The sequence below is a fragment of the Magnolia sinica genome, chromosome 9 (genome assembly GCF_029962835.1).
Source record: "Magnolia sinica isolate HGM2019 chromosome 9, MsV1, whole genome shotgun sequence".
NCBI classification, from domain to species: Eukaryota; Viridiplantae; Streptophyta; class Magnoliopsida; order Magnoliales; family Magnoliaceae; genus Magnolia; species Magnolia sinica.
The window spans coordinates 86842164-86862653 of record NC_080581.1 but is presented as its reverse complement, the minus strand read 5'-3'; the positions used below and the strand labels follow the sequence as shown (position 1 = coordinate 86862653).

Sequence of the window (20490 nt, the reverse complement as noted above, 5' to 3'; positions counted from 1 at the left end):
AATCTTAACCTAAACCTTAACCTAAACCTAAAACCTAAAACCTATACCTAAACCTAAACCTATAACCTAAACCTATAAACTAAAACCTAAAACCTAAATGTATTCTCAAATACCTAAACTTAAACCTACACATAATCCTAATCTCAACTCCCTAACCTAAACCTAAACTTAAAAACCCAAACCTAAACCCGATCCTGAACCCGAACCGGATTTCCTAAACCTAAACCTTGACCTATTCTCAATTCCCTAAAGCTATAACCTATAACCTAAACCTAACCTAATACTATAACCTTAACCTAAACCTAAACCTAAAGCAAAACCTAAAACCTTAACCAAAACCAAAACCTATGACCTAAACCTTAACCTATAACCTATAACCTGTAACCTAAACTTATAACATGTAACATAACCTTAACCTAAAACCTAAACCTAAACCTATAACCTAAACCTATAAACTAAAACCTAAACCTAAACCAAAACCTAAAACCTAAATGTATTCTCAGATCCTTAAACATAAACCTACACCTAATCCTAATCTCAACTATCTAACCTAAACCTAAACCTAAACTTGAAAACACAAACTTAAACCCGATCACGAGCCCCGACCCGATGTCCTAAACCTAAACCTTAACCTATTCTCAATTCCCTAAAGCTACAACCTATAACCTATAACTTATAACCTATAACCTAAACCTAAACCTAACCTAAACCTATAACTTAAACCTATAACCTAAACTAAAACCAAAACCAAAACCAAAACCTATAACTTTAACCTAAACCAAAACCTATAACCTAAACTTAAACCAAAACCTATAACTTAAACCTATAACCTTAACCTAAACCTAAAACCTAGACCTAAACCTAAACCAAAACCTATAACCTTAACCTAAACAAAAACCTATAACCTATAACCTAAACCTAAACCTAAACCAAAACCTATAACCTTAACCTAAACTTAAACCTTAACCTATTCTCAATTCCCTAAAGTTATAACCTATAACCTATAACCTAAATCTAAATCTAAACCTAAAATCTAAATGTATTCTCAAATCCCTAAACCTAAACCTTAACCTATTCTCAATTCTCTAAACCTTAACCTATAACCTAACTTAAACCTAAACCTATAGCCTACACTTACAACCTAAAACCTAAATGTATTCTCAAATCCCTAAATCTAAACCTTAACCTATTCTCAATTCCTTAAACCTTAACCTATAACCTAACTTAAACCTAAACCTATAACCTACACTTATAACCTAAAACCTAAATGTATTCTCAGATCCCTAACCTAAACCTACATCGAATCATAATCTCAGCTACTTAACCTAAACCTAAACTTGAAAACCCAAACCTAAACCCGATCCCGAATTCCTAAACCTAGATCTTAACCTATTCTCAATTTCCTAAATCTATAACCTATAACCTAACTTAAACCTAAACCTATAATTGACACTTATAACCTAAACATAAACCTATAACCTAAATGTATCATCAAATCCCTAAACCTACACCTACACCTAATCCTAATCTCAACTCCTTAACCTAAACCTAAACTTGAAACCCCAAACCTAAACCCGAACCTGAACCCGATTTCTTAAACATAAACCTTAACCTATTTTCAATTCCCTAAACCTTAACCTATAACCTAACTTAAGCCTAAACCTATAATCTACACTTATAACCTAAACCTAAACTTATAACCTAAACCTAAAACCTAAATGTAATCTCAAATCCCTAAACCTAAACCTAAAACCTAAATGTAATCTCAAATCCCTAAACTTAAACCTACACCTAATCCTAATCTCAACTCCCTAACCTAAACCTAAACCTAAATTTGAAAACCGAAACCCAAACCCGATACTGAACCCGAACCAGAACCTGATTTCTTAAACCTAAACCTTAACCTATTCTCAATTCCCTAAAGTTATAACCTAAACCTAAACATAAACCTAAATCTAAACCTAAACTTATAACCTAAACCTAAACCTTAACCTAAACCTAAACCTATAACCTTAACTTAAACCCAAACCAATAAGCTAAACCTTAACTTATAACCTATAACCCATAACCTATAACCCAAACTTATAACCTATAACTTAACCTTAATCTAAACCTAAAACCTATACCTATACCTATAAGTGTAGGTTATAGGTTTAGGTTTAGGTTAAGGTTATTTTTCTTTTCATTTGTCTAGATCACCTCTCATATATTCTCTCTCTTTTCATTTGTTTTTTTCCATAAGATTGTTTGTGTTTGGATGGATGCAGATTATGTTTGGATGAATGTAGTTTATGTCTGGATGAATTTACGTAGTTTGGTTTAGATGGATGTGAATGTGAATATGATGAAATATATAATATAACAGGTGTATATCAGGAAGAATATGATGAATTATATTCTAACGGGTGTATATCAGGAAATTTGAGATGAAATATTTTTTTTTTAAAAAAAAGACTTTTACCTACAAAATATTTCGTAGGTTATTCGTTGCAAAAAGTCCAATACAGGTTTTTAGCTATGAAAATTTTGGTAGCTAAAAGTAATCCATTCGACTTACCCTTTAGATTTCCAAAGCCTTTAGCGATGAAACTATTCGTCGCTAACAGTCTCATCCAGTATTTTTAGCTACGAAAATTTTCGTAGCACCAATTTGTCTCGTCGTTAAAAGTCTTGCAGCCTTTAGCGACGAAAATATTTGTCGCTAAAAGTCTCATCCAGGATTTTTAGCTACGAAAATTTTCATAGCTAAAAGTAATCCATTTCAAATTATTGAAAATTTGTTTGCAGCCTTTAGCGACGAAAATATTCGTCGCTAAAAGTCTCATCTAAGATTTTTAGCGACGAAAATTTCGGTAGCTAAAAGTAATCCATTCCAAGTTTTTGAAAATTTGTTTGCTGCCTTTAGCGACGAAAATATTCGTCGCCAAAAGTCTCATCCAGAGTTTTTAGCTACGAAAATTTTCGTAACTAAAAGTAATCCATTCGAATTTTTTGAAAAATTGTTTATAGCCTTTAGCAACGAAAATTTTCGTCCCTAAAAGTCTCATCCACGATTTTTAGCTGCGAAAATATTCATCGCTAAAAGTAAACTTTTAGCGACAAAAATTCATTTCGTCAGTAAAAGTGACTTTTAGCGACGAAAAGTTATTTCGTCGCTAAAAGTTTCATCGTTAAAAACCCTCTTTCTTATAGTGAGTTCTAAAATTGTCTTCAAAATTTCTTGCGAAGGCCGTTGATCTTCAAGGACATCGTCAACATCCCTAAGGAAAGGAAAGAGATCACCCATAAAGGAAGAGCGCGAGAAAGACTTAATAAGGATTTTGGTTTGGATTGGCTTGTAAAAGTAATTTGAAACCCAAATACCACTTTTATAGGCTGGTTAGTTATGGTTAATGTAAGACCCGTGTCCTAATCCTTACTGTTCCGTTGGCTTCCGCGGTCCTTCCGGTCAAATTCCGTCAACCGTCGTACCATATCCGGTGTTTGCACATGATCCTAGGCCAGGTTCCGCGCACCGATGACGGCTTGATCCGAAATTTGTATCATAGCGACCGCTCCGTCGCTGCGGTTCCAACGCCGCGTCTTGTGCGTCAAACCGACGCTTAGATCATAAGTTGGGGGCTATGCATTATAATGACCGTGGACCGCGTATTGCGGGGCCCACCTATTCCATGTGGCACTAATCTCTAGAAAATTATGAGAACGATGACATCACCCTACCCTAGCTATAGCCACCCTACCCTAGCTAAAGCCACCCTACCCTAGCTATAGCCACCCTACCCTAGCTATAGCCACCCTACCCTAGCTATAGCCACCCTACCTACCCCTATCCCTTCTTACAAGCATTTAATGCTAGCCACCCTCTCTTACAACTCATTATTACCTACCTAAGCTACTCTCCCTCTCTCTTATCTCTCCCTCTCTCCTTTATTCCTTCATATTTTTTTTCCAAGCAACAATCCATACGTATGAGACCCTCTCCCATTTCCCCCAAGCTACTTGTGTGGCCCACCTTTCCCACCCCTTCATCTCTCATCTCAACCATCCATTTCCCATCTTCCTCCATCAAAGAATAGCACAAGGAGCTAAGGAAGCCAAGGGAGCAAGAAGATCAAGTGGTGGGTGCCTTGATAGGGTAGATTTTCATATTTTAAAGATGGGCCAAGTGAGGCCAACCGATCAATGGTTTGGATCTCACTTTGGACCCTAAGATGTGGCCGATGGCCCACTTTGATCATCATGATCATTCCATGATGGGGCCATTCTCTATGGTCCCCATCATGATGTTTATTTTCTTGTATGCTTAGGGTCATCTAGACCATCCATTTTAGTGGAGAAAGGATCTCCACCGTTGGATTTCAATTCCATGGACCCCACATGTAATGGGACCCACTTGATGTATGATTTAGTGCAAGGGAGGGCCCATAGTGCCGGGGTCCCTCCATCACGCGGGTCTCACTCTTTATATCTCTCCCTTTTTGTTTTATTTTTATTTTATTTTATTTTTTATAAGGTTGTATGGCCCACTTGAATGGACCCCACCATGTAGTATGTATTGTATTTGAATGGGGCCCACCTTATAAGTATAGTACCCTCACCATTCATCAGTGGTGGCCCACCTGAGCAGGCCACTTGTACGGCAGACCGTCCAGCGTCTCTGGACGCTGGACGTTGCAATGGGAAAACACAAATAAAAGCTTGGTTCAAGCTCATGGAGGAGGCCCATTCATGTAGGCCCCACCTTGATGTATGTCTCCAATCCACACCATTCATTCCCTTCCCAAGCTCTTTTTAGGCGTTGAGCCCAAAGATGGGACCGATCAGACTTCCAGGCGGGCCATAGCATGGCAAACAATGCGCTCACCATTAAAACACCCTCTAACACATCTATCCACTGAAACAGCCCCAATATTGGGCTTGTTTTGACTGTCGTGAGGCAAGGAGAGCCATTGGACGGAGCAGATCTGCGAGAGGTGGACCCCACCTGCAAAATCCTTAACAAACCCAAGAAAAAAAAAAATAAAATTTAAACTGCCACAGCAGCTGCTGCTGCTGTGTCAGAGCCGCAGCGGGCAGCACCTGCGCTCAGCGGGCGGGCGGACTGGCCGCCGTACAGCCACCCAATCCATTCATCAGATGGGCCACTCTCTGAAGTGGGCCCATCTCAAAAATCAGCTCGATCCAAAACTCAGATGGCCCACACCATAAGAAACAGTGGGACTGGACTTCTACCTTTGAGATCCTTTTGGGGCCCACAGAAGTTTTGGATCGGGGTGAAATTTGTTTTCACCGTTCATCTTGGCCCATGTGACCTTATCAACGGGTTGGATGACATAGAAGCATTGCGGTGGGCCCCACATGGAGCCCACCCAGATGTATGTATTTTATCTCCACCGTCCGCCTGGACGGTGGAGCCCTGTGTGTGTGTGTGCGTGTGCGGGTGTGTGTGTGTGCTGGTGTGTATGTGCGTGTGTGTGGGTGCGTGCTGGTGTGTATATGCGTGCGTGTGTGGTGCGTGTGTGGTGAGTGCGTGCGTGGTGTGTGTATATTTTATATATATATATACACATATATATAATATTATATTATATGTAATATTATATGTACTGAATATATATTATATATTATATCATATAAATGCAATAGTGGTGGGAGGCCCATCTCAGTAATTGTTGGTCCATGATTGAGGCCCACTTTGATATGCATGTAAGGTCAATAGGTCGAGGCCCATTTAATGTATTAGGGGCCCATGGGTCGAGGCCCATTAAGATGTAATGGGGCTAATGGGTCGAGGCCCATTTGACACATGTATGGCCCATGATTGAGGCCCACTTTGATGTATATGCAGGGCCCATGATCGAGGCCCATTTGATGTATTATGGGCCCATGGGTCAAGGCCCATTTGAGGTATTAAGGGCCCATGGTTTAAGGCCCGTTAAGACATATTGGGGCCTATGGGTTGAGGCCCATTTGATGTGCATTTGGGGCCCATTGGTGTGGCCCATTTGATACACATAAGGCCCATAAGATTAGGCCCATTTGATACGTTCTAAAGCCCACGGTTTATAGTCCATTGCAATGCACATAAGGCCTATTGGTGCGGCCCAATGATGTGGCCCACTTGATGAATACAAGGCCCATATGATATGACCCATTTAACGTATTTAAGGCCCAATGGGACGTACCTAAGGTCCATTGCAATGTACGATCCCAACATGATTTATGTAATGATGTTTACGTCAGGGCTATGCCTTGGGAGCAATGGTGGTTTGACGTCCACATTGCAAGTATAGTGTGGTTAAATGTCCGCATTATGACATTCCCTAAGGCCCAGTGTTAGGCTCGTGCGTGTTATGAGTAGGCCGTCTAGGCCCACCTTCGTTATGTACATCATCCCTCCTATATAGCATGTTTAATTCCATGATTCATGATCATATGCATCATACGTATGCTTGATATGAGAAATGACTGATCATAGCATATGCCTTTGGGCAGATTGTTTAGGGGCTCCCGTACAGGGGGTGTTGCCCTACATGAGCGCATGATACGCGCAGGATTGCTGTATGACTGGATAGTGTGATTCATGCATTCGCATTGTGTGATATGGTTACTATACGCCCTAGCGACATCAGGGTCATAGCCTCCACAGATGTATCGTGGTTGGCGGTGATACTGAGGGATACCTGGGGAAATCCTAACCTTTGTACATGGGGTTGCGATAGACATGCCCTGGGTGAAAGTCCCTAAACCCTTATGGTACCAGAGGTTGCTTCCAACGTCGTGGCCGAGTTGGAAGGGTGCATGACCGCCCGGAGGATGCCGATTACTCGAGGAAGGTTGCGCTTTCCACCGTGTCGTGGTCGGTTGGAAGGGTGCGGCCTTCCACTCACCTTCGAGAGTAGGGGGCAATCGGCTGAGTCGTACGACTCGAGGAATGGGTCCATTTTGCTATTTATTGGACGAGCCGAGCCCGATATTGGCTGATAGATAGTGAGGTCTTTTCCACTCACCTTATTCGCGCGATGGGCCGTAACGGCTATGGGAGTGTACTTAGATTCCGGATATTCCGCATTGTTTAGCTAATATTGATACTGTGGACTTTAGACCTGAGGATTTGTATGCTTGAGTTGCATTTCGCATTGCATGGTCTTGGTATGGCCGACATCACTCTTGCACCGCATGGCCTTGGTACGGCTATTGGGATTCTTAGCATTCATCATCATGTTCCGCATGACTCTGATACTGCATGACGACATTATCACCTTGAGCATACACTTGGTCTACGTTGTATATATTTTAATAAGCTTAATGCAACAACCGTCGTAGCAGTCTGACGTTGGATCGCAGCAGCGCTGAGGCTTGGACGCGTGGCTGATCTTTTGGAGCTCTTTCTTTGTCTATCATCATTGTATTTCCCTTATGCTCATTGTACCTGTAAAGTTTTTGATTATAGTGGAAATGTGATGGAGTTTTTGGTCGTTGTTTGTGGGTTATGCCTTTGGTTATGCTTATTACGAATCAAACTAATGTACAAAATCCTCCTTGTAGCATCCCAGGATCGGAACCTGGCGAATGGGCGCTGGGAGCCGAGAATGGGGTTCTACGGAGGCTGTCGGCGCCAGATTCGGCGATCGAGAATTTTGTGAGCCCGGTTTCCGAGTTTGGGGCGTGACAGTTAATGTGACGTTGATTCTGAAGGGTCGCGCTAATTCTGAAGGGATTACAGGGAAGTAATGACATTAATGCGATTTTCTGAAAAAGAATGCGGTGCTGATTCCGAAGGGTCGTGGATACGACGAACAATGGGTCATAGTCGTCATCTACAATGGATTGTGGTTGGGAACCACGACCCAGTGTGTATAATAACCACGACCCTGTTGTGTGATCGAGGTTCACATGTACATTAGATCTTTGTTTTTATCCACGTTGGGTCGTGGTTGTCATCCAACGTCCCAGTATGTATGAAAACCACTCTGCACAAGGCAGTGAAAGGCACAATCCTCATAACGTCACGACCACGACCCTTACCTCATGGGTCGTGGTTGTCATGTTATATGGGTTATGATTCTCATGTTATATGGATCGTGGTTCTCATTTTAGGGCCAGGACCTATAAAATGAGAACTATGAACCATATAGCATGACAACCACGACCCCTTACCTCATGAGTCGTGGTTGTCATGTTATATGGGTCATGGTTCTCATTTTAGGGCCAAGGCCTATAAAATAAAGACTACGACTCATATAACATGACAACCACGAGCCATATATCATGACAACCATGACTCATGATAACTACGACCCTTACGACACTACAAACATGACCCTTACCACATTACAACCACATGATGCAACCTATGCTACTATACGGATATTGTTTGCACGACTATGACATGACTTGCACTAACTTGGTGACTACATGGGATATACATATATAAGATCCTTACCGTCCATCAGATGAAATGATCTATTTACACTGTGGATACTAAATTTCATTCAAATATAAATCTTAAATGGATCATAACGTAGAGATGACTATTGATAGATTATAAGAGCAGGACATGCAGGCTATATGGGTCTCGATTGTCATATTATATGAGTCGTGGTTCTCATGTTATATGGGTCGTGGTTGTCGGGTTATATGGGTCGTGGTTGTCATATTAAATGGGTTGTGGTTGTCATGTTAAATGGGTCATGGTTCTCATGTGATATGGGTTGTGGTTCTCATGTGATAAAGGATAGCCATTGGTACAATAGCCTAAGGCTTACAATGGGGTGATCCGTTCCGTCCACTTTGTCAGCCAGCTCATCATGGGCTATATGGGTGATAAACTATAGGAGCAGGAAATGTAGGCTATATGAGTCATAGTTGTCATATTATATGGGTTGTGATTCTCATGTGATATGGGTCATGGTTGTAATGTGGTAAATATCATAGTTGACATAAGTTGTGGTTGTCATGTTATATGGGTCGTGGTTGTCATGTTAAATGGGTCGTAGTTGTCTTGTTATATGGGTCGTGGTTGTCATGTTAAATGGGTCGTCGTTCTCATGTTATATGGGTCATTGTTCTCATGTTAAATGGGTCGTGGTTCTCATGTGAAACGGGTTATGGTTATAATGTGGTAAAGGATAGCTATTGGTACAATAGCCTAAGACCCACAATGGGGTTATCTGTTCCGTCCACCTTGTTGGCCAGCTCGTCGTGGGCCCAAAAAGTCCTAACTTGGGTAGTGTCCAAGTTAGCACACGAGCTCTGGATCCGGCTGATATCTGGGCCATAGCCCTAAGATGACATAGCAAAAAGGAGGGCGGCATGGATTATACACATACATCAATGTGGACCCCATGAGTTTGGTCCTTGCCCACGTGCAAAAAAGGGTTCCATACACATCACTTTCTTGGCATTAAATATGACATAACTTCTTATTCCCTGTAAAACCATACAACTACTGAAACAAGGACAATGGTATTTTGGTTCAAGTAATTTTCGAAAGCTTGGCCACCCTCAGAATATTTGAAAGGTTGAATCTTTTTAGGTAATTTGACCAAACTTCGAGGTCAGTACAGTCAAAATCCTTATGAGAAACCTAATGGATAGTCAAGATTGATGAATATTTGACCAGAATATCATATATACCCTTGGGACAGTAAGAGCTTCAGTGTGCCCGAGGCGTACATCAGCATTACCTTTAATAATTGAAGAGAGTTTACTTTTTCCTTGTAATAGTTTTCCGACAGTTGTCATGAACTTTAACTTTCTGCCCTTCGGTTAGTAAAGTGCAATCTCAACCACACAATCGAGAGTGAGGGGGCATTTCCTAACCGAAGCTATACGGACGCAGCTTCAGGATCCACCTTATACTAGGGCCCACCTTGATGCATTTCAAGGTATGATAAAAACTGATATCAATTCCCAACATCCGTTTTATCAGCTCATTTCAGGGTATGATAAAAAAAGTGCAGCAGATTTAAATCTAAGTGGACACATAGTAGGAAACAGTGATGATTGACCATTAAAAACTTCTTAGGCCCACAAAAGTTTTGGATCAAACTAATATTTCGGTGCTCCCTTCGGCTAGGTTTGTGTGACCTTATCAATGTGTTGGATGACAAATAAACATTCGATGGCCACTAAGATGTTTTTAATGGTCAGCATTCAATCACTATTGCTTTCTGTGGTGTGGTCCACATGAGATTTGAATTAACTAATATTTAGGCTAGTATAAGACATGAGTTGGAGGAACGGATGAACAGAACGGACACAAGACATGTACATATAGAGTTGTACATAAGTTGAACTGAGTCAAGCTTGACATAGTTCGACTCGGCTCGACCAATAGCTGACCCCAGCTCGAACTCGGCTTGGCTCGGTCCTTGAGCCTGATTGGCCAGCTCAGCTTGGCTCGGTTCAGTCAGTAAATCGGGCCAAATCAAGCTGAGTTCGAGCCTGTGCGATATTTTCTCAAACATATGAAATGCACCTTCAATTTCTCACAATAGGCAAAACAACAATAGCAGTTCACTTGTATTTCATCGAACCCTCGATAGGCAGCATCAAAATCAAGATACGGGAATATATAGTTTTATCATGTAAAGTTCTATTTTTTGTAATGATTTGTTTCATATCCATACATTCCTTGCCACCAGCTACATTCGAAACAATACTTCGTTGAGTCATTTCATCAAACACTTGGTGAGCAACATCAATATCAAAATAACTGAGTCATTGAACTTTTTTTAATCTGAATTCGATTTGAGTTGAGGTTCGATCTGAGTTGATTTGAGCTTGGACAAGCTCGAACTCGGTTTGAACTCAATTCCGAACGAGTCGAGTTGAGATTTTTTTAGTCAAGTCAAACGAGTTAATTGAGCTTAACTCGATTCGTGCACAGCTCTATGTACGTACCTTGGGCCCTACAACAAGGTATCCACCGAAGCTGCGTCTGATATTCAAAGTATACTTTCAACACCGCATCGTTGGACACATTAGTCAGCTAATAACCCCGTAAGCCAACCATAACATGAACGGCTGATTTCAACACGATCCCGTGACATCTCACATCTATTTTTTATCAATCGTATATCGGCGCGGCACATTATCAGCGAAAGCAGATTGTGTGCTAGTGATGCTTGGACGGAACCGGTCCAGGCAGGGGCTCCATGGGCCACCGTGATGTATGGGTTTTATAACCCAAAACTAACAATGATCCAATAACGAAATAGATCAAAAGCATATCACCGTCAAGCCCCAAATTGAAAGGCTGTGATCATTTGATCGGGATGATATCGCGCCCATGTACAATTAACAGTGGACACTTCCTATTCAGTGACCCACCATGATATAGGTGTCCCACTTGGATCCTAAATAGGTACCCACGCATGGTACGGTGAACTCCGCGTAGGTTGGCCAACGGCTGCTTCCACGCAATCTCGTTCCGCATCTATCTTTAAATCGTGTCTTCGTAAGGCTTCTTTTATCTTCAACGAAGTGGTACAGTTGGCCGAACGCGGATTTCCTGCCTAAGCCTTTCGCAGAAAGTTCCTGCGCTGGGAGATTAGGTGAGGCCACAGTGATGTTTTTGAGATATCCATCTGGGCTATCTGTTTTGTGTGCTCATATTATGACTTTTAGCAAAAAACAAGCCGCATCCACTACTCAAGTGGGCTGAAAATGTGAGGATTGATCGACAATGAAGGTATCATATATTAGCTGGTGATTTCTTGAAGTGGGTCATATGAATTTTTATTTGATTTCGGTTGTAATAACTTTTTTTTTTTTTTTTAACAGCAAAAGATTGTGATGAAAGTCTTGATGACCGCCGATTGGAAGAGCCAGATAAAGGCCATGAAAACTGCAGTCCGCATAACAGGTAATTTCATCAGAATTTAGCTCAGATGTAATGCGAAGATTGCAATTCTAAATAATTCGATGCGAGATTAAAATGTCATCAAAATCAAGTGTCAGTTGAGCAAACTGAGTCCATTGAGTCGATGAAGGCAGATTTGGCAACAAAGTGCCTCTTTTCTTTCACTTCATCTCATCCTGATGGTTATCGAAGTGTGTTTAGGAGTCCCACTTTTGGGGACGGATGTGATGTGCTTGACCCGAATTCCAATTGCAATTCGATTTGAGATTTGTCCCAAACGGTTGCCAAAATGGAATCTAGTCAGACAATATATTCATTGAAATGTTGAACTAGAGTACCTATATGTCTTCTTGGTATCTTGAAGTTCTGACCCGAACTGAAGATATGCCATCAACCAGCGAGCCTGATGGACTAGCAATCTTTGTAATTTCTGATTTGGGTTTTTAGTCGTCATTTTGATCGTGTTGCTTGCAGGTACAATATCTGTTGCGGTGGAGGGCAGCGATAAGGACCAGCTTGTTGTGCTCGGCGACGGAGTTGACGAGGTCGAGTTGACAAGGCTGCTTAGAAAGAAGATGCGACACACAGAGCTCATTAGCGTCGAAGAGGTCCATGAGAAAATAGAGAAGAAGGACGCGGGGGCGAGAAGAAAGACAAGGGAGGTGGGGGGAAGGGCGGTGGCAGCAGTGAGAAGAAGGACAAGCCAGACGATAGTGAGATGAAGGACAAAGAAGGCGGCGGCAGATCTGGCGAGAAGAATGACAAGGTGAGCGGAGAACTGAGAAAGATGGTTGTATGGGCCTGGTACACGTGCGGAGGCTGTCCTAGACGAACCAAAGCAAGAAGAATGGCTGCTGACTGTGGTCCATTAAGAAGGAGAAAAACTTCCACTGGGTTCGCATTCATAGTGTCCGTATGCCATTCAATATAGCAGCTGGAGTAGGGACGGTGACAATCCATCTCTGCGAGTGGACCAACAGGTTCTCTCCATCCCTTGTGGTAGTTTGGTTGTAGCTTGGATGTCGTGTAAAGTAGTGGGACATTGATAAGGCTGCCTTTCAGGCGTGCAACTTAGTTTGTGGAAAGGCCTCAGAGTCTTGAACCCCGGCAACAAGCTGGCAGATGTCCAGTCAGGTTGCTATTTGAGGAGACTGGGACCCAAATTGTGATTGCGCAGGAGAAAAAGTGTTCGGCACAATGCTGTAGTTGGTCATCAATAGCCTGAACGGGTATCAAGTACTTGTCCTGCGTTCAAACATGTGGGCTAGCTTTCCTTGACAGACAATATACTGTACTCCACTTAGGACATGTATATCACCTAGCCAATGTTCCTAAAATGCCATTAGTATTTTCTCTCCACCATGAAAATTTATATTCACGTACCAATAGCATAACCATTGACATAGAAAGAAACACGTTTTACATACCCATAAACACAAACACTGCTTCTCGTCCCAAAGCAATTTTCACATATAATCCATACAGTAAATACGTGTGAAAAGGAAAACCACATATAATGTAAAAGCAACCATGTCCAAATACACATGCAACATAGTACATGTCTAAAGCCAACTTTTCAACCATACTGATAAAAAAAAAAACCATAAAATGTGTGACCGAAATGTCATGACTTCATCAAGGATTCAGGGCGTGTAGTGACCTCACCAAGAATGTGGAGCTAAAGGGTATAATATTTGTCTTGGGTGAGAGGCTTGGGAGGCTATTAATGTCTACTGCGTATATTTTTAGCATAGCCATGCCCGAATAACTGCCATATTAAGCAAAGCCCATAGTCATATATAAAACCCATTTCCAGCTACGTTTATGGATAGACAAACACACTTTTCATAGAAACAGACTCTTGTCCAAGAAATTCCATGCTAAAAATATACCCAGTAGACATTAATAGCCTCCCAAGCCTCTCACCCAAGACAAATATTATACCCTTTAGCTCCACATTCTTGGTGAGGTCACTACACGCCCTGAATCCTTGATGAAGTCATGACATTTCGGTCACACATTTTATTCTTTTCATGTTGAACACCTTGCTAATCTCTTCAAAACTCAGACTAGGGCCACACTGCAATAGATCCATAGCATGTACACAAGCAATAGATTTTTAGGAGATACAACAATAGATCCATAACAAATACAACAATAGATCGATAATCGATACGACAACATAGTCATGACAGATGCACTAGCGGATTTATATGAGAACCTACACATCTACATTTGATTTTTGGCTACATAATGCACAATTTGCACGTTTCCTGTATGGTATGTAATTGCTTGTGCACTTCCATGCCCAAGCGTGTCTGGGCCTGGTTCATGAGTATAAGACCCAAGTGCAAGCCCAGCCTGCCCAGCTTATGACCTTGATATAGTAGGGCTAAAGGGGCCAAGCTGGCCAACAAGCTTTTGGTCCTTACCTATTTTGGCTACGGTTGGGCTGAAATATTGTGCCTAAGAGTCCACGTCCTTGAGATATTCTTCCAAACAGAAAAGTTAATATTTTCTACATTTGTGATTTTTCGTACATAGTCCATCCATGATGAGGTCCACAACATAGACAGGCCAATTGATGCATCACCCATCTAAGGTTGCAGCACAGAAATGGCTCTGCTATCTTGCGGTTCCACCGGCTCTGAGGTAACATCTTCCATCCAACTAGTTCCTAAGATGACTAGCGGGGTGTGGTTTTTAGGGTAAAGCACCATCCGCTGCAGACAAGGGTCCGAATCTAATATATGTGTCCCACGTCCGTCCGTCTGACAGTGTGGTGGCAAGGATAGGGATTTAGGCCTCATTCAAATGATTCCTACTAATGATCGAAACTGTTTATTTATACAAGATACACAGTCAAGGTTGCTGCCTCGATTCCAATGGGGCCTATTAAGGAGGACGCGGATTGTGTCCTACCCCCGCCCGGACGTAATCCGTCCAGGCAGGGCTCTGTGGGGCCACAGTTATTCACGCCGTTCATCGATTTTCTCGGATCATTTATAGTTAGGATTCTAAAAATGAAGTAGGTCCGTAGCTCCAGTGGACCACAACGTTGAAACCTTTCTAAGGGACACTGTCGTGTTTTTATTTTACCACCCAACTTATTAATAAGGTCATGTAGACATGCATGAATTAAAAATAAAATAAAATAAAATAAAATATCAGCTTGATCTGAAACTTCTCCAGTTTCCAAGAAGTTTTTAATGGTGTACGTTCAATCCCCACTTTGTGGTCCACTGAAGCCATGTACCTGCCTCATTTTTTGAATCATATCTTAAAATGATCTGATAAAAACTATTAACGGTGTAGATAAAATACTTACATTATGCTGGGACCCCCAGAATCCGTCCGGGGTAAGACGGAATCCGCGTCCACTAAGGATGGATCAGGCACTACATCTCGAAATTGGATTGCGTACCGAGCAACTCAACGGACTTTTATTCCACTGAGTAAATTCTGTTGGGCCCATCGGGAGTGTATGTACTTCATCCACACCGTCTATTCGTTTTTCAGGCTCAGGTAGACTACACTACAGAAAACATGTGTAAAAATGATTTCCACCGTTAAAACCTTCCTAAGGCCCACAGTGATGTTTATTTCTCATCCAACCTGTTCATGATATAACACAGACATAGATGAAGGGAAAAATACAAATATCAGTTTCATCCGAAACTTATGTGGCCCACGGGTAGACGTTCAAATCATATTATTGGTTCACTTGAGCTTTGGATATATTTAATTTTTGATCGTAAGCTTTATAAATCACAATGGACTGCACAGAGTTTATATTTATGACGCAATATATTTTAGAAATAAATTTTATAAATTTGCACATTTATCGAGAAAAGATGCTTTGTACAGCTAGACTTACCTCATCAATGAATGAAGGATAGATGACTAGTTGAGTCGTTCCATGACCCATCCCCCCGCTTCTCTCCACTGTACACGCTGGATGATAGGGATGTGCCTCACCTTTCTACGGTCCTCCTCGCTTCCACCTTTTAGTTTCAACTTATCTGTCAATTCCATCGGCGTGCCCCGTAAGCGGAGCTCTTGGAGTCCGGTGAGATATTCAATCCCTTCAGGAAGAGTCTTCAACCCCTCACAGTTAAACAGAATTAGCTCTTGGATGCTTGCCAATGCTCCCTTTTCTATTACTATCCGATTTAGTTGTTTCATGTCCCGTAGATAAAGGTTCCTGAGCTTAGTAAACCGTCCATCGCGGAAACACAACTGCTGCCCTTCATAGGCATTCTGAAGGTAAAGGTACATCAGATTGGGCAATGCTTGGATTGATGAAAGAGGATCTTCTTCTCTTAGCTTTGACCAATTCAACACCAAAGAGGTGAGGTTCACAAGGGAGTTAAGCCATCGAGGCACCTTCTCCAAACGCCCGTTCAGGTAAAGCTTTTGAAGAAACGGTGGAGTGTTGGGAGAGAGTGCTTCCAATTGAAGTGTTTCTTCCTCTGTACTTGCAATCACATCCAACTCCTGAAGGTGTTTCATCTTTCCGATTGAATTGCACAACTCAGCTCCATCGATTTCTCTGACTTTAGAAATACCAAGACTTCTAAGTTGGGTTAAGTTCCCAACTTGTTTAACAAACTCCCCTTCTTTCTCTTCAATAAAAAATAGAGTCTGTAAATTTGTTAAATTACATATTCTTATAGGAACTTGGATGCTACTGATGAAATCAAAATCATCATAAAGCTTGACAGTAATTCGACAAAAAAACAGGTGTCGTAGTTTACGTAGCTTCACAATCCCACTGGGTAGCCTCTCTAGCTCCGTGTTCATGACGTCCAGTGTTTGAAGGTTCTGTAGCTTCCATAAAGATTCGGGAAGCTCCCTAACTTTAGTTTTCCTCAAGTTTAGATACCGTAAATTGAACATGTTAGTCACTTCATCTGGTATGCTTTCGATAGGAATCCCTCTTAGATTTAGGACCCTCAACAATCTAAAGCTTGATGCCATCATATTTAAAGCAGATGAAAACGACATGTTTCCATCAAACACCATGAGGGAACGAAGATGTGTCATACCTACACTCGAATGATTAATTTCTCCACTACTGTGGATTGACATGCGGCGGACTTTGCCATTTTGCCCTGCTTGCAGCTCATTGTATTTCATGCAGAACTTTTCTTCGTGACTTACTGATATAGCCACTTCACGCACAATATCGTGCATTCGATAAGCTTTCAACTTTCCAAACGCTTTCTTCTCAACAACCTGAAGTATGTTTCGATGGATGAGTTCATTCAGATAGTCTTCTGCTGCCTCCTCCATTGTAATTTTACCCGTCTCCTCCACAAAACCCTCTGCCACCCAAAACCTAATCAGCTTGTTGTGGTTAATTAAGTAATCCTCCGAAAACATGCAACAGTACAGGAAACAGTGCTTAAGGCGGTATGGTAGATCATAGAAGCTAAGCAACAGGATGTTCTTTACTGGTTCTAGCATTTGATTGTTTGTCAACTGCCAGCTCAGGTTTTTGTAGATTCGATTCCATTCCAATGCAGTCTTGTCTCTCAATGACAGGAGGCCACTCATGGCAACAATTGCGAGTGGCAAGCCTTCACATTTTTCTACTATAGATCGAGCAAATGGCTCAAGCTCTAAAGGACAGGGTTCACTCCGAAATGCTTCCTTACAGAAGAGCACCCAGGCCTCTTCTTGATCTAGAAGCGGAAGCTTGCAGACACGGCTTCCCTTTCCTGCTGCAGAAGCCACATCAGAGGCCCTCGTCGTAACTACTAACCTACTTCCACATCCACAATCTGAAAATATGTCATTTAATTTATTCCAATCATTCATAGTCCAGACATCATCCAAGATAATGAGGTACTTTTTTGATTCGAGAAGTCCTCTAACAATCCGCCCCAACTGACCAACATCTTTGGTGTCTAAGTCATTTTGAACAACCTCTTTCTTAGCCTCAAGTAATTGTTTTATGATGCTTCGTAGTAGCTCATCAATTTTAAGAGACTGTGAGACAGAAACACATGCGTAGCAGTCGAAGAGCTTCTTTACTTGATTATTCTTGTAGGCTTTAGCGACAAGAGTGGTTTTGCCCACCCCACCCATCCCTGTCACTGAAATCACCGTGCGCCGTTTTTCTTCCTCCACTAACCATCCCACTATCAAATCTATTTCTTTCTTCATCCCCACAATGTCATTGTCCGCTTTGAAAACAGAAGTTTCTACATCACGTTGCCACAGTTTGCTAACATCAGAGGATCTGGTGACTTCTTCTATTTGGCTGGGTCTTCGCTGAAAAATATTCTGAACAGTAACCTTGGTTTCTTGAAGTCGCATGGCGAACTGATGCCTATCGCAGATATTCTTGGGGATATGGATAATGTCAACGAGAAAACCCTTGAATCCACCTCGTCGTGGCCTGTCCATGCGATACAAGAACTCGTCGATTATATCCTCCACATCATGCGCAGCGTCTCTTACTTCTCCCACCCATGTTTTCATTTCTTCATTGCTATCCTTTCTTCTATCAGCATCCCTCAACAAGGCTCGCATTCTATCAAGTTCCTTCATGATTTCTTTAAGCTCCTTGCGTACTCCTTTTAGTAAAGATACTTCTTCATTTAGAAGGGCACTTAAGTTTTCTAACAAGAATTGAACAACACTCTCTGCCATCGGAATTTCTGCAAAATAGAAAACGAAGACAATCAATGTCAGAAAGAAATATTAAGTTATTCTTTCGGCTATATATTACTGTGTGTTTTGAATATATGTATGCATGTACAGGTATCTCTCCATTTGTAGAGATATAGGTTTCCCGTTGGATGAAAACCGAGACAAACACGGTTGCCCTCACCGTGACATGTATGTGAAATCTACTCGGACCATTATATAGGTGGGCAACACCAAGGGAACAAGTTGGGAGAGAATGAGTACCACTCTTGATAACACCTGAGCCCTGGGCATAACATTGGGTGATACACATAATAGAAGGATAGGATTTCACATACATAATATGGTGGACCCTATAAAAATCAAGGTTGGGTGTCCCCCTCCAAACAGCTTCTACTGGTGTAGCTCACCTGAGTCACGGATCTGCCTGAATGTTTGCCTTAGACTAACATGGGGTGATGAACTTGATGGTCCTAATGGATTTCACATGTACATGACTGTGGACCTGGCAGGGATGCTCTCTCTCTCTATACATACACAAAAACATTTTTCGGCAAAATGAGGTGCAAAGGTTGTTGTCGGCCCCGTCTGATCTGTTGATGAGATCCACTTCAACTATCATGTATGTGTTATCTCATTTGACCTCCAAAAATCAGGCCAATCCTTGTGGCCCAACAACGTGTAGGAAGAGTTGAAGTGGACGCCCCCATCGTAACCTCAACATAGCTTGATTTTTTAAGTCTACCATCACCTGGGGTAGGTATTTCATATTGATGGATTGGATGGCATATACGCAACATGGTTAGTCTTGTATGAGAATCCGGGACGCAGATTAGCTACTGACGCCTTTAGCAGCTATCACGCTGCTGAAGTGATGTCACCGAGATCTGTGGGCCCAACATGATGTATGTGTTGTACCAACACCGTCTATCAATTTTGTCAAGATTATTTTAGAGCATGAGCTTAAAAATGAAGCAGATTCAAAGCTCAAGTGGACCCTGTTACAGAAAACAAGCGGACAGTGATGCCCACCGTTGAAACCTTCTTAGGGCCTACCATGATATTTATTTTAGATCCAGTCAGTTCATAAATTTACTTGGATGTGGATTAAGGTAAAACACAAATATCAGCTTGATCAAAAACTTCTGTAGGCTCCAAGAAGTTTTTAATTGTAGGCGTTCAATCTTGACTGTTTTCTGTGATGGGTCTGCTTGAGCTTTAGATCTGCCTCATTCTTTGGCTCATACCTTAAAATGATCTTTCCAAATGGATGAACGGTTTGGATACAACACATATATTATGATGGGCCCAATTGAGTTCGCAATCCAATTTCAATTCCAGCGTGCAATTCCAAAAGTCTCGGCGTGAGTCATTTTCGTCGAAGACACTCTCTCTCAATGCCACCGAATCCCAGCCACTCAAGTTATCTTACCGCTTATATGAAAGCTTGCATATAAACTCCTTGCGGTACAATGCACAGGAGACCGAGTGTGTATATATATATATATATATATATATATATATATAGAGAGAGAGAGAGAGAGAGAGAGAGAGAGAGAGAGAGAGAGAGAGAGACATCACCAAGTTAGGTGGCCCCATCATGATGTATATGTTATATTCAAACCGGTCATCCATTTGTAGAGTTCATTTTAGGACATGAGCCAAAAAACAAAAGCTACCATTAAAATCTTCCTAGGCCACGGAAGTCTTGGATCAAACTGATATTTTTTCCCTTAATCAAAGTATGTATGACCTTTTGAATGGGTTGGATTGCAAATGAAAATCATGGTGGGCATTAGGAAGGTTTTAACTGTGGTCGTCATTATCATCTGTTTTATGTGGTATGGTCCACTTGAGCTTTGGATCTCCTAAATTTTGGGGTTCATGCCCTAAAATAATCTGGCCAAATGGATAAAAGTTTTGGATATAACATACATCATGGTGGGCCTACAGAACTTGATGAC

General features: G+C 41.6%; 1 protein-coding gene across 1 annotated transcript in view; it reads right to left on the bottom strand.

Moving 5' to 3' along the window:
• Positions 1-15679: 15679 nt before the first annotated feature.
• The window catches only part of LOC131255952 (disease resistance protein RPM1-like), a 37587-nt gene continuing 32776 nt past the window's right edge, over positions 15680-20490 (bottom strand). Inside the window, exon 2 of the mRNA XM_058256920.1 lies at positions 15680-18537. Coding sequence (XP_058112903.1) covers positions 15773-18529 — 2757 coding nt within the window. The 5' untranslated portion in view covers positions 18530-18537 and the 3' untranslated portion in view covers positions 15680-15772. The remainder of the gene's footprint in view (positions 18538-20490) is intronic.